At 32.9% G+C, this 13,631-nt stretch overlaps 5 protein-coding genes across 6 annotated transcripts; 2 read left to right on the forward strand and 3 right to left on the reverse strand.

Moving 5' to 3' along the window:
* Positions 1-1,719: 1,719 nt before the first annotated feature.
* On the reverse strand, positions 1,720-2,604 carry LOC146532692 (uncharacterized). Its single transcript, XM_085196757.1, has 2 exons — positions 2,541-2,604; positions 1,720-2,459 (listed from the first exon to the last, which is right to left on the reverse strand). Exon 2 carries the CDS (start codon positions 2,457-2,459, stop codon positions 1,785-1,787), a length of 675 nt encoding a protein of 224 aa, XP_085052883.1. The 5' UTR covers positions 2,541-2,604; the 3' UTR covers positions 1,720-1,784.
* A 1,288-nt stretch (positions 2,605-3,892) lies between these two features.
* Positions 3,893-4,559, forward strand: LOC146532693 (larval cuticle protein 65Ag1-like). Its single transcript, XM_085196758.1, has 2 exons — positions 3,893-3,944; positions 4,101-4,559. Exons 1-2 carry the CDS (start codon positions 3,936-3,938, stop codon positions 4,443-4,445), a joined length of 354 nt encoding a protein of 117 aa, XP_085052884.1. The 5' UTR covers positions 3,893-3,935; the 3' UTR covers positions 4,446-4,559.
* A 1,612-nt stretch (positions 4,560-6,171) lies between these two features.
* LOC146532694 (larval cuticle protein 65Ag1-like) lies at positions 6,172-7,509 on the reverse strand. The gene is made up of 2 exons (XM_085195601.1): positions 7,092-7,509; positions 6,172-6,989 (listed from the first exon to the last, which is right to left on the reverse strand). Exons 1-2 carry the CDS (start codon positions 7,137-7,139, stop codon positions 6,645-6,647), a joined length of 393 nt encoding a protein of 130 aa, XP_085051727.1. The 5' UTR covers positions 7,140-7,509; the 3' UTR covers positions 6,172-6,644.
* LOC146532695 (uncharacterized) lies at positions 7,231-8,869 on the forward strand. Its single transcript, XM_085196280.1, has 3 exons — positions 7,231-7,250; positions 7,403-7,422; positions 7,465-8,869. Exons 1-3 carry the CDS (start codon positions 7,231-7,233, stop codon positions 8,826-8,828), a joined length of 1,404 nt encoding a protein of 467 aa, XP_085052406.1. The 3' UTR covers positions 8,829-8,869.
* Positions 8,870-8,915: 46 nt separating this feature from the next.
* Positions 8,916-13,620, reverse strand: dib (Cytochrome P450 302a1, mitochondrial). Of its 2 annotated transcripts, none has more exons than XM_085195596.1 (8): positions 13,163-13,620; positions 12,370-12,601; positions 11,910-12,094; positions 11,348-11,549; positions 10,826-10,985; positions 10,005-10,253; positions 9,606-9,812; positions 8,916-9,074 (listed from the first exon to the last, which is right to left on the reverse strand). In XM_085195596.1, exons 1-8 carry the CDS (start codon positions 13,389-13,391, stop codon positions 8,955-8,957), a joined length of 1,584 nt encoding a protein of 527 aa, XP_085051722.1. In that variant the 5' UTR covers positions 13,392-13,620; the 3' UTR covers positions 8,916-8,954. The 2 variants fall into 2 exon arrangements, with proteins under 2 accessions (XP_085051722.1, XP_085051723.1); XM_085195597.1 differs by lacking the exon at positions 13,163-13,620 and adding an exon at positions 12,918-13,138.
* Between the last annotated feature and the right edge of the window lie 11 nt (positions 13,621-13,631).

Below are 13,631 nucleotides of genomic sequence, written 5' to 3' on the forward strand. Positions count from 1 at the left end.
TAAAATTAATTTTAAGTTTAAATACATAGTATGTATTTGTAATGAAATTGGTGATTTATATAAATAAAGATATAAATTACTATAATATAAGTAACATACAAAAATAAAATACGAACAAAAAACGTTTTAAAATAATCTACGCAAATACCTAAAACTACATAATCACTAGTTCTATTATTACCAATGGGTAATAACTTCTAATGAGAAGTTGAGGCCAGCCTTGGTGTAAGCAAGACGGGTTGTTTGTGGGCTCGATTCCCACTGGAGGAAATAAAATATTTAATATTTTTATTTCCTCGCTCTGGTAACGAGGCCAATCGCGGCGATGAGTTCCGCGACTCAACACATTATAATATAATTTCATGCATAACATGACTTTAAAATATAGTAAATTCATTAAAATAATAACTTAATAAAATAAAAGTTAGTCACTTCAAATTCATACACTTGCAATTTTACAATTCAAATTCATCCATTTACATACCGAATTTGCCGCTTTAAATCTCAAATTGGTTTATTTAAATTTCCAATTCTCATTAATTTCGATGCATAAAAGTATGAAATTGAAGTGCAATATCTACACAAATGAACATGTAATTCAACATTCTGTATTTTTAGCTTCCTTTTATTTTGTACTTTACGAAAAAGTGAAGAGCCTACAGCATGACCTTAAAATTTAATTTTTTGTTGTCACTGTAAATTCTTGAAAATATTTGTAACCCTATTCTATATTAAAAAGTAATTTAATACAATCATCAATGAACGGCATTTTCACGAATTTCTGTAATTTCTTAGTCAATTGTAATTTCTGTATGTAATTTCTTCAAGCTGTATACCGCACAGACCGTAGGGTAGGCAGAGGGAAACTAGTGTTAAGACACTCCGTTCTCTACTTTCTGCCGAATTCTGGAGGCATTGCGTGTTGAGTGGCCGCCCGTGAGATCTGAACGCCGCGCTTTGCCTCGACACCAGAGCGAAGAAATGGATATATAAGCGTAAATAAATATTTCACTTCCTCGAGTGGGGTTCGAACCCACAACCGTCGCGTTACAGTCACACCCTTGTGCCGCTGCGCCACGAGGGTCAAAGTCTTGTCGTTGTTAACAATAATCAGCTATTAACTTTTCAGCTTCAGGGTGTATATGGGGTATCTCTGAAGCAGGATAAGAAGATTGAGCCTAGTGTTAAGACATTCCGCTCCCCACTTTCCACCGAATTATAAATCGAACCTGTCGCGCTTAGTCACACGCTTGTTCCACTGCACTATTAGGCAATTTATGTCAATTAATAAAGAGCTAGTAGTGCTATTATAAAAATAGTAGTATCAGTAGCCCTTTATCAATTGATTTATAAAGAGTTTTAAATGGAAATTGTAATTATTACACGTATTTATTAATGTGTCATGATATTTATTTCTTGAACGTAAATATTTAATTAATTTTATCTTCAAAATTTTATAATACTATTCTTATTTATAATTGACTATTCTCTTCTTGTAAAAACATTCAAATAAATCGTCCATTCAGTAACATAATTCACTAGTAAACACTTCACTAGTATTAACAACAGAGAACATTAACTCTGTATCTACTCTAACTATAGTTATTTTAAGAAATAGAAATAAAATATTTATTTCATAAGAAAACATCAAATATTGTAAATTTTAGTAATATATTAGTTACGTCAAAAATCAGGATGAGCTAATGGTAAAAAAAATCATATTTTGTAAAGATTTTATTAAAAGGAAGAATCTTGATATACTACAATGTGAAATAGAAAAAAGTCTATTCTCGAACAAGAACGTAACCTGGGAAATTCATTCTAGGGTTTTCGACAACAGACGGACGGTTGAATGGCCAAAAAGGTAGAGTTGGTAAAGATGATATTATGTTGTTAAAGAATGGTGGTCTTGGGATCTTCCAGTTAATAATGGTTGGTGTTAGTAAATCAGCAAGAGGTTTTTCCTTAATCTCTTCAATTTTAACTACTACATCTTCTTTTTTAGGTTCCTCTTCTTTAGGTTCTTCTTTAGGCTCTTCAGATTTCTCGGCTTCAGCCACAGGTTTCTCATTTTCATCTTCAGGTTTCTCATCTTCAGCTTCGGATTTCTCATTTTCAGATTTTTCTTTTTCATCTTCTTCCTTATGAAGTATTGTAAGTTTAATTGGCAGTTCTTCATCATTCATTTTCAAATTTTTATAAATTGATTCTTCAAGTGGTGGAAGTTCTGGGGGGCTAGGCAAAGCCGGTAAAGGAATAACTTTGTATTCATTCTCATCTTTACTATCATCTTTTTTCTCTTCCTGTTTTACTTCAACAATTTCAACTACCTCAGGGACGTTTGTACGTAATCGCCGTTCTTGAACTGTTACTGAAGATTCTGGTAGAGATGGGGGGTCAGGAAGGACTGGCAAAGCAACAGCTGTTGCTACCAAACAAAGTACTCCGATCATGTACATCTGTAAAGTTATAAAGCATTATTTTATTTATATATATATTTTTTTTTTCAATTGTTCAATAAATTCGTTAGTAATGCTTACCTTGAAGTTTTCGTTGTTGTAACGTAACTAATGCTTTTCAAACTGTCCTATCTTATATATACATAATAATTTCCTATAATTGAATAAATCATTATATATCATGAAATCTTGAGTTGTTGCTACTAATATAAAAATAATTTTGTGGTCGCTTAATAATTGCAATCGAATACATACCATTGATACCTTAATGGACTGCATCATTATTATAAAAAACAAGAAATAAAAGTAAAATTAAAATAATAAAAGAATATTATATTGAACAGAACGCAGCTATGATAGCTTTCTGCTAAAAATACATTTACGGCAAGCTATATGTAATAACTTTTAGATTTAAATAACATATTGCAATAAGCGCAATGTTATATAATATACTTAGATAAAAGACGTTATAGAGAGATACATTTTTTACCTACCTCACAAAAAGTAATCTAACATTACCATCGTCGCCACCAATATTTTCTCTATTGATATACTTTTTTTATTATTATTTGTCTTCTGGTATTCGCATTTTGCACGACGACTAACTCTATGTCATCTTATTTTTCACATCTCATTTATTTAGAATGTGTATGTCTTAGGTTGTTGTAAGCAGAGAGAACCTAGTCCCCACTTTCCGCCGAATTCTAGATTGCAGGCGCGCTTTGCCTCGACACCAGAACGAAGAAATGGAAATATAAATTTAAATAAATATTTAATTTCCTCGAATGGGGAAAACTCAAAACCAGTCGCGTTTACAGTCACACTTTGCGCCCCTACGCCACGACTGGCCTCATCACCTAGTTGTGATATCTTAAAATCTTTTGGATGTAATATTTTAAAATCGTTTTATGTTCTTGAAACCTGTTTATTATGCTTATGAGATTAGTTCAATCGAACACATAGCGATTATATAGATATACTTAGGTAAGATTTGCTGCGACACACGCTCGAATAGTTCTGCTTAAATTTCGACTATTCAGCCAGAAAGCTCGCCGAACATTCGTAATTTGGCACATGAGTTAAGAAAGTATAAAATACCTAAACCAAAATTTTCATAAATGTTAAAAATATTCCTCTGCTGTCATATAAATTCTTCCATTTTCTTCTTGCACCTTACACAAAAAAATAAAATTCATATTTTTTGCAAAATACTTCAGTAATTATTATGTTTTCGCAATTATATTACATTTTTATTTGTTGTATAATGATACCTAATGAATATTTGTCATTCTTGAGTAGTTTCTCTTTACACAATTCGAGTTTTATTAATTATCTATAGGAATTCATTATAATTAGGGATATAATGTGACTATAAAATATATAAAGCGTATTCTTTTGAAATAATTTACAATATAAATTACGGCTGAAAGCAAACAAGCACACAATAACGTTCAACCTCAACCACACTCCTGCAAAATGAACACTGTGAGTATATATTTATAAGAATTATATTTTATAGGTACATATTTTTATTACAATATTCCGGACAGTCAAATATATCAATGAATTACAATTAAAATAAATTAAAAGCATGAGCTTAAAAATTATTTAAAAAATAAAAAATATTAATATTTGTTTTAGTTGGTGGTATTTCTTGGTTTGTTGGCCGTGGCACTAGCTGCTCCGAGCGTAGACCCAGCGACGGCAGCGAGACGAGCGCTGCCAGCGTTGGAGCACGAGGAGGTACATGACGAGTTCGGGCAGTACGCCCTGCGTTACGTCACTGCGGAGGGAACGGTCGTATCCGAACGAGGCCGCCTCGTGCCCGCTCCTGATGGCAGCGGCTACGTTCTTATTACTGAAGGAGAAGTCTCTTACGTCGGTGACGACGGCAAGACCTACGTCACCAAGTACAGCGCCGGTCTGGACGGAACCAAAGTTGAGGGCAACCATTTACCTGTCCCACCCAAGCCGATTGAAGCTTAGTCACCAGTACAAAATGTAAATAAAATACTTAATTAAGAAACGCTATTGGTTCTTTTTTCCATATTTGTTTCCCACATTATTCCTTGCCTTTAGAAACCTAAGAAAATAATACTAAAGAAAGAAAAATTTATATTTAAAAACGTATATAAATTTTAACGTAGAGGGATTTCAATTTGCGCCTATAGGAAACCATCCAAGCCCTCTGACTGAGTCATACGTTCTCATCATGCTGTTAAGCTTATTTATGTCGTTAGTATCTCTGTAGGGAGATTTTTACAAAGGGTATAAGCATGGGAAAGCTGCACTAGCTTCTAATGAATTATTTTTATATGATTTTATGGCTTTTTATCTGATAAAGCGATACATCATTTTTGGAACGAAGTTCCTTACGGCTGGCTTGGAAGGGATAGGGATTTCGCTGCGTGACCGAACTGAAAAAAATGTGATAGTAAAACCGTAAGAAAAATGCGTGGAATAAAACCGTTAAATGAGACGTGCGCAGGCGCGACAGTCGCATACACAGACGAGTAGTGTATAATACCTTTCTCTTTCTCCCTCTTTCTTTTTTTAGTTGATAATTTGAATTACGATGTTTTTTTTATTTTAAGTAATTTATTATTTCCTAAAATACTGAATTTCCTAAATACTTTCTTGTACTTAAATAGAAACTAATCAGCAAAATTTAAGAGAAAAATCAAGAAAACCTACATAAAATTGAGCACGACTTTTTTTGCAATTTGTGTCGATTCTACATTAGCCGAAGGAACTTCGTCCCTACCTGGTGTCCCACGACACCACACCATTATATTAATCAATAAGAAAGTTATGTGGTAACCAACCCTTAACTTTAAAGTTTATTTCCTCGGAATCTATTGATATTTTCATGAAATTAAGACTGAACGTCGCTACCAACAAACCTATTATTACATATTTTTAAAAAAAAAATTGTACTTCACTTTATTCGTTACACATTATACAGGTTGGAATTGTCAGCACCACTTTAAATTAAACCACAGTTTAAACTACTCTATAAAAGCCTAATATAATTCGGAAAAAAAATAATTCTTAAAAATGAAAAAGTTATTTTTTCAAACAAAATAAATAAAAAAATTATCGTTTTAAAATAAAACGCCATTTGTAAAGTATAACATAAGCACGCACACACTTACCTGTCAAATCGGCAACGTCGCCTACGTATGTGTGCGTCACTCGAAATACAGATATGGATAAAAATCGTGAAATGAAAAAAAAATCCTACGTCCAAACTGTTCAGTTATCGTGCTTAATTTCTTTACATCTGGGTTTAAAATATTTTACCCTATATGCAGTTTTAGTAAAAGGAGCGCTGCCTCTTCCACCCTGTATACATGATTTTGGTAGGTGTCAATTCACGAGTTGTTGTATGAAAGCGCCCTCATAAAATAAACTTTTAATTTTCCTAAAAATCTGACGTAGTTCGATGAGAACGTATGACTTAGTAGGTCAGAACACTTGAACGGTTTCCAAAGAGTTCAAATCCGGCTACGTTCAAATTTTTATACGTTTTCTCAATAAGTAATATTAATTATATATTTATTTAATACTACACCACCTACTATACCAACTTAAACATAAAACAGATACAAGATAAAACAAATGAGAAATGGTATAAAGACGGCCTTATCACCAAAAGGTGATCGCTTCCAGACAAGGGTTGTCTGGTCCATACAAAACATGGATATTGGTTGGTGTAAAATGATATGTTAATATAATAAACTTACTTATAGATCGATGATCGACTGTTAATCCCAATAAACTATTGAGCTTGTTTTTTTTTTTAATTTTATGCAGTCGGAGTTAATATGTTTGATTCTATAGTCATAGAAGATTCCGTTATTTTGAAATTTCGATGTTTTTATATCAATCACATTTTTTTTCTAATAATAAGAAATAATAATTTTACAAACAATATCACACAACTAAACATCGGCCACAATTAACTTATTACGTTTCAAAACGTAAGTGAATTTATTAAATATTTTCTTATTTTCCATTTATATTTTAAAACCTCAATTCAAGATTGGTCTGTCGATTCCACATTATAAATCAACTTTAGTTACGATATATTGTAAAAAAATTTAGTTACGAAAGATAGCTTGGGAACAAAAATGGCAACTTATAGGTTTTATTATGTATTTTATTTACAATTTGTACTGGTGACTAAGCTTCAATCGGTTTGGGTGGGACAGGTAAATGGTTACCCTCAACCTTGGTGCCATCCAGACCGGCGCTGTACTTGGTGACGTAGGTCTTGCCGTCGTCGCCGACGTAAGAGACTTCTCCTTCAGTAATAAGCACGTAACCACTGCCATCAGCAGAGGGCACAAGGCGGCCTCGTTCGGATACGACTGTTCCCTCTGCAGTGACGTAGCGCAGCGCGTACTGCCCGAACTCGTCATGCACCTCCTCGTGCTCCAACGCTGGCAGCGCTCGTCTCGCTGCCGTCATTGGATCTACGCTCGGAGCGGCAAGTGCCACGGCCAGTAAACCAAAAAATACCACTAACTGTAATAAAAAAAACAATGTTGAATAAATTGTCATAATCTTTTAAATTTATCTTAGCATTTCTGAAATAAGGTACTAAGTTTAACTAATATTTTAACTTACTGTATTCATGTTGCCGAAGTAGTAGTTGACTTTGATGCGTATTGACATAAGTCTGCTGTTGATCACGATACGTAACAGTTTATATGGTAAACTATTTCGTAATTACATATTAACTTTTACTTTATAATAATAAGTCCTAATGATAATAGCCTCCAATCGGTAATTAGTATTTCAAGAAAAATATTACATTAAATTACAAGTACGGAGAAATAGATATATAATCTAAGGACAGGTTTTAAATTTTGTATTTAGCAAATGACGATTACTATAAATCGGCGAAACAAATAATTTTTACGTTCAATTTGTTTAAGCCTATCAAAAAAGGAGGATGGTAAGACTTTTATTTCAAATATTATAAATTTAAATTACTAAGAATCTGTCGTTAATATAATTTCCTTATTTTTTTTAAATATTTTCATTGATATTATTGTATTTTTCTTGCAGTTTCGACTACGAATATTTTTACTTCTAGTAGCGACTATTATATTGCCATGCAATTCGATACCAGATGACATAGACGATTTTAATCAAATATCTGCCAGCTTCTCATTACAAAATTCTGATTCAAAAATTAAAAACGAAAAACACAGTCGAGATATAGAAGTAAAAACATCACCGGCGATAATACCTCCATATTTGGCACAATTTTTGCAACAAGGAAATAACCTTTTTTTCAAGCCACAGATTTTATTAGGTTCGACTCTTAACAACAGCCCTTATATTTCACATGACTCAGATATCAAAGAAGAAAAAGAGAAACATGAAACGGGAATCGGTGCATCAGTGAACTCTGCTCCAATAGTAAATGACAAAATTGTGAAAGATAATGATAATATCACCAAAGACGATAATAAAATCACTAAGGATGGTGACAAAGTCACCAAGGATGATGATAAAATTACCAAAGAAACTGATGATGTAATAGAAAGAATAGAAGAAAAACCTATTGAGAGATTACCAGAAATACCGGAAGCTCCCATATTAGCACCGCTGGAAATGCCTGCCCTCCCACAGATAGTGGTTGAGGAACCAGCGGAAATAATAGTTGAAGTTCCAGAGAGTGTAATAGTGGAAGAACCAGGGAATATGATAGTTGAACAACCAGAGAATGTAATAATCGAGGAAACTCCAAAGCCTGAAGTGGCTATTGAAAAAGAACATAGTATTATAATTCCCGAAGCACCAGCACTGATGCCTCTAAATCCTCCCAAACTTCCTCTCCAAATTTTAACACCCAAGCCAGTATCTCCCTTATCACCCTGTATTGGTTATCAAATAGCTATTCCATGTTTCCCCAATTATGTTCAACCGCAATATTCTGGCATTGTTGACTTCGAAAACGTTTCGAAACAGAAAGATCTTATAAGACCGTCTGTCCGTCCTTTACCCAGAATACCTCTTGGTGTGGCTTTTAAGAGACCTGTCAAAACTCTGATGCCATTTCAGGAAGATTTAATAACTGCGACCAGGCATTTACCTTCCGTAACAGTGTCAAAATTTCCATTGCGAAGGAGGAATCGCAGATTATTAAAAAACCATCGTCTATCTCAAATGTTTTTTGGCAAAGTTCCTTTAAAGCAACAAAAAGCCGAGGTGTACGAAGAACCGATGTCATCATTTTCGGCTTATTGTGCCCACATCATTGCTCTACAACGAGTTTTGCCAAATATCGTAGAAAATGGAGACACTGTTAATGCTGTACCTTTGCTGGAACTTCCAGAAAGACCAGTTTATTAATTGTAGTTTAGTTTATATATTAAAATAAGAAATAAACATAATAAATTTATTTAATTATTGTTTGATTGTTATATAATCTATTAACATTAGCGTAACTATAAAATATAAACTAGAAATAGCTTTTGTTTATTTTTTAGTTTCTCTATCTGTAAAACTAAACGATAATGGTTGATCAGGGACGTTTATCAAAAAGGTTTTTATCCCAAGTTCACCTCCAATCCACTGAATCTTAAACTCTCTAATAAGCTGAAAAAAAAATGTATTTTTATTATAATAGCATATTGAATAATCAATATAGCAATTTACTAGCTTTCTATACGTAAAACGTATTACATACAAGATACGCCCGAAAATCAGTGTTTCCTTAATAGCCGGGTAAAAATAAGCCGTTGTAAAGTTTAGTTTTCTTTAGTAGGTAAATACTTACTTTAAAATAAAGTTAAAAGAAATTAATTATACCGACAGTAAATTATCATTATCATTTCATAATTTTCCATTCTTGTCAAACAGTATAATTCATTAACACATTAAAAAAAATCGTTTAATACGTCTACGCTAGAAGGCGCCGTGGCGCAGCAGTAACGTGTCTACTGTAAACGTGATGGTTGTGGTTTCGATTCCCATTTGAAAAATGGCTGATATCAAAGACTGTAGTGTTGAATTCCGCCACTCATCACGCAGTAAGTGTTAACACTAGGTTTCCTCTGCCTATCCTTTAATGTGGGATATAGTGTGAAGTTATAAAATTATAATATCAAACATTCGAACCAAACGTACTCGTATAATAGCTATGCACATGTTTTGCTCCGCAAGTCTTCGCGCTATACACGCACGGGGACCAAAACCAAATGGCAGACTCAAAAAAGGATGAATATTTTCATAATGTTGAGAGCCTCGAATCCACCGCTCTGGCTTAAAATGTAAAGGATCTTTGACATACTGTGGCAAACGGCAGGCTATCATGTTCTGTGTTACTATTGTCGTCTGTAAAAAGTATATTATTAAGGAGAGAAAAATATTATGGTAAACTTAATTAGCTTGAAAGTGTAATAATTACTTACGGGTATCTGAACAAACGAAAGTTATAATATTATTAAACATAGACCTATTCAGTTAAAAATAAAAAAAAAATTAGTAGTCAGTTCAATCAAGAATTAAACTAAAAATATTACTTACGTCTTTAGGTACCAAATATCCTTTCAAAATGACATCGTTTTGTAAAACCCGACCCACTCCTATAGAAACAGGATTTAAGCGTAGGCTTTCTTTTACACAACTTCTCAAATATACAGCCTTTGATAATATTTCAGCAGTAATTTCGGTATCTTTAGTAGGCAAAAGTGATGAAATCTCTTCGTACACTTTATTCTGACAACTTGGATTTCGGGCTAAATGGTACAATGCGAAACTAGTCGTGTTTGAAGTCTGGAATGTAATATCTAATTAATAAAAAAACCGATCAAGTGCGCGTCTAACTTGCTCGTTGGTCTAGGACTCCGTACCAATTTTATGATTGCAGGTCAACCTAAAGTACAACATGTAAAAGTTGACAAACTTAAGTTTGTGTGTTTATAGGACTATGAACTATTTTTTATGAAAGGGACTACAAACATAAGTTGTAATATTTTTCAGTGGTATTTGTACTGTGAGTTCTCACTTATTGTCATATAATTCTAGGTGGAGATTTAACCTCTAGGGGATTTCGACGGTAAAAACAAAGCATAAACGCGATACTCCCGCTTATTTATTTACTAGCGTTTTAATTACATGATTTAGAATTTTAGTTTGTTCTTCAGTCTAAGGGACTAGATCTAGATATTTGATAATTATTTCAGCTTGACATCTCTACGCAATTTTGATAAAAAATATTGTTTAGAGACGAACAGACGAACAGGAACATAACAAAATGATCCTATAAGGGTTTTATGTTTTTTTCTTCGGAACCCTTAAAATACAAAGTAAAGTATATTTAAATCATACTTATTAAGGTACCATACCGTATCTACCGAAGCCATTAGGATATCCACCATCATTCCAATTATATCTTTCATATCAATCTCAGGCAACTTTAAAAATGAATCTAACAAGCACTTGTCTATCTCATTTTCTTCTTTTTCATAAAAGCTTAACTTTTCCAGAAGTATATCCATTGATATTCTGTAAATGGTTATAGATTTAATTTACCAATAAAATAAATAAAATATTACATTTTATACACAAATGAAATAATAAATATATTTAAGAAAACTAATAAAAACATGTTCATTTTAGTGATAAAATATCTGTAAGCATGACGATTGTGGGTTCGATTCTCACTCACGGGAATTAATTATTTCATATTTTGATTTCCTCGTTCTGTTGAATTCCACAACTGAACACGAATTGTCTTGAAAATTCGGGGGTAAGTGAGGGACGAAGTGTCTTAACACTAAGTTCCCTCTGTCTACTCTGCTAAATGCGGGATAGTTAAATACCTACATGGTTAAATTTTAAAAAAAAACAGTATGTTATTTACTTACTTTTCTAAATATTCTTGGGACTGAGCAAGTCGTCTGTAAAGAGGTGTCTCGAAATATCTCCATAAAATGCCTTTGTCTAACTTAAAAATACCACTGTTAGACTCAAAAGCTGCTTTAATCACTTTGCTGCTGCGAGATTCAGAGTTTTGTTCTTGGGAACAAAAACTGTCAAAGCTCACATCAAAAGCCACAACTCCGATTACTGAAAATTTCAGTGCAAGTTTAATTTTAGTTTTTTTATAGTTTCCTTATGTTTAAAACTTGATTCAATTTTAAATTGTAGGTTTGATTCCTAATAATTTAATGTTTTCGCTTTGGTACCAAGGCAAAAGCTCGCTGTTGAACTCCACCACTCAATACGCATTGCTTGGAAAATTCTGCGGAAAGTGGAAAACGGAATGTTTTAACACTAGGCTCTCGCTTTGCCTACCCTGCTATATACCTATATATAATGCGGGTAAAGCTGATTCATCAGCTCAACGCACGATTGTTCCTTGACACTTTTTTGTCGTTACACAATCACCGTGAAGATAAAAAATATATTACGAATAAAATAAGATACCTTCTAAATATAAACGGTTTAAATAATTTAAAAAATCGTAATTATGAGTTACTTTGCTTTCGCTAACCCATTTTACAAATCTTCTAGCAACATTATCTGCTTCTCCTACATATTGTTTTGCATTTGATGGATTTGATATCTTTTTTTGGAAGGCACTTCTTATACGCCACCAGTCTGGGCCATTTCTAAAAAAATATGTCAAGGAAATTATATTGAATATCATAAACCCAATAAATGTACCCAACCTTAAGCCTAGTATACAAATATAGATATAATAAATATTTTTTTTAACTTTAAAGGCGGTGTTTTCTGTTACAAAAAAAACTAAACCGAGTAGTAAATCTTTTAAAATGTATCAAAGTATTTACCATTATGTAGCTATTGATAATGATTATGTTAATATAAATTATTAACAACTACAATTAAATAATAAATAAATATAGGTTAATTATAATCTTACGTAGAAAGAAGTCCACCACCATTATAAACATCTTTTTTGGCGAGTCTATAATGTAACATTGCTATATGACTCCTCCTTGCTGGATATTGCTCTTTTTGTCGTAACACGATTTCTATTAGGTCGGGATCATACACATGTAGTACATTAACGATGGGTACTTCCCTAACCAATTCTCCATACTTACGCCAATTTTGCCACGCGACTTTGTCTAATGCGTTGGAGTTATAGTCACCTAGTGAAAGATTTTCATATACTTAGACGCCATCTATATATTATGATACCTTCACGAAAAACTTGCAGGAATGCATACAGCAGGATAAGCATGAGCAACTAGTGTTAAGACACTCCATCTCCAATTTCCACCGAATTTTCGAGGTATTATTTATGTGTTGAGTGGAGGAACTTAACACAACTCAACAACCCGAGTGGGATTCGAACCCACAACCGCCGCGTTACAGTCACACGCTTCAGTTCCTGCAACACGAAGGCATCAAGCTCAATTTTTCAGAGGTTAATAAAATAATATTTGTCGGCAAATCAAGACTTACTGATCCTGTAGGTAAATATAGAAACAAGCGCATCAAATTACGTGTTATGCAGGGGCAAATGCCGCTCAGTGTGGCAACTAGCTATAAGTAAATGCATAAAATTTACTTAAAATATATCTAGGTAGGTACTTAATTGAGTACTACAAAAATATAAAATTTACGTAAATCAAAAAAATATATTAGAGTAGATATATTTAAGTATTACAAAAGAAATACAGAAAATCTACTTATTATATGAAGCTTACCCACTAAAGGCCAGTACTTATATAGCGTTCCAATCCCAGGATAACATTTTGGTCCAGGTATACTATCAAAGGTATTAACATTATTATTAATCTGAGAATACGTGGAATTTCTTGCTTGTACTCGTTTAGTACATTTTAAAATACCACTTAGAAAGAGTTTCGAATCAAATCCTCTCAACATTTCTTTGTTACAAGGAAACACAATAAATACACGCGACTTATTTCGCATAACTGAGCTTCAAGTTTCATGTTACAAAATATCGCCGCTTAAAAATGCACATAGCAAAAAGTAGACTAGCATGAGGCGGACTCGCCAGGTAGAAATAACTTACATATTTATGTGGATATTGTATATTTATTAAGTCGTAGGTATTTCTATTCAAACTATTCTTTTGAATACTTAAGTATTGGGTAGATTTGTTAGAACACAATCTTACTGAAAATTTTAACGTAAATTACATTTACTAAA

The sequence above is a fragment of the Heliconius melpomene genome, chromosome 13 (genome assembly GCF_056956725.1).
Source record: "Heliconius melpomene rosina isolate 202511_hmr_F chromosome 13, ASM5695672v1, whole genome shotgun sequence".
NCBI classification, from domain to species: domain Eukaryota; kingdom Metazoa; phylum Arthropoda; class Insecta; order Lepidoptera; family Nymphalidae; genus Heliconius; species Heliconius melpomene.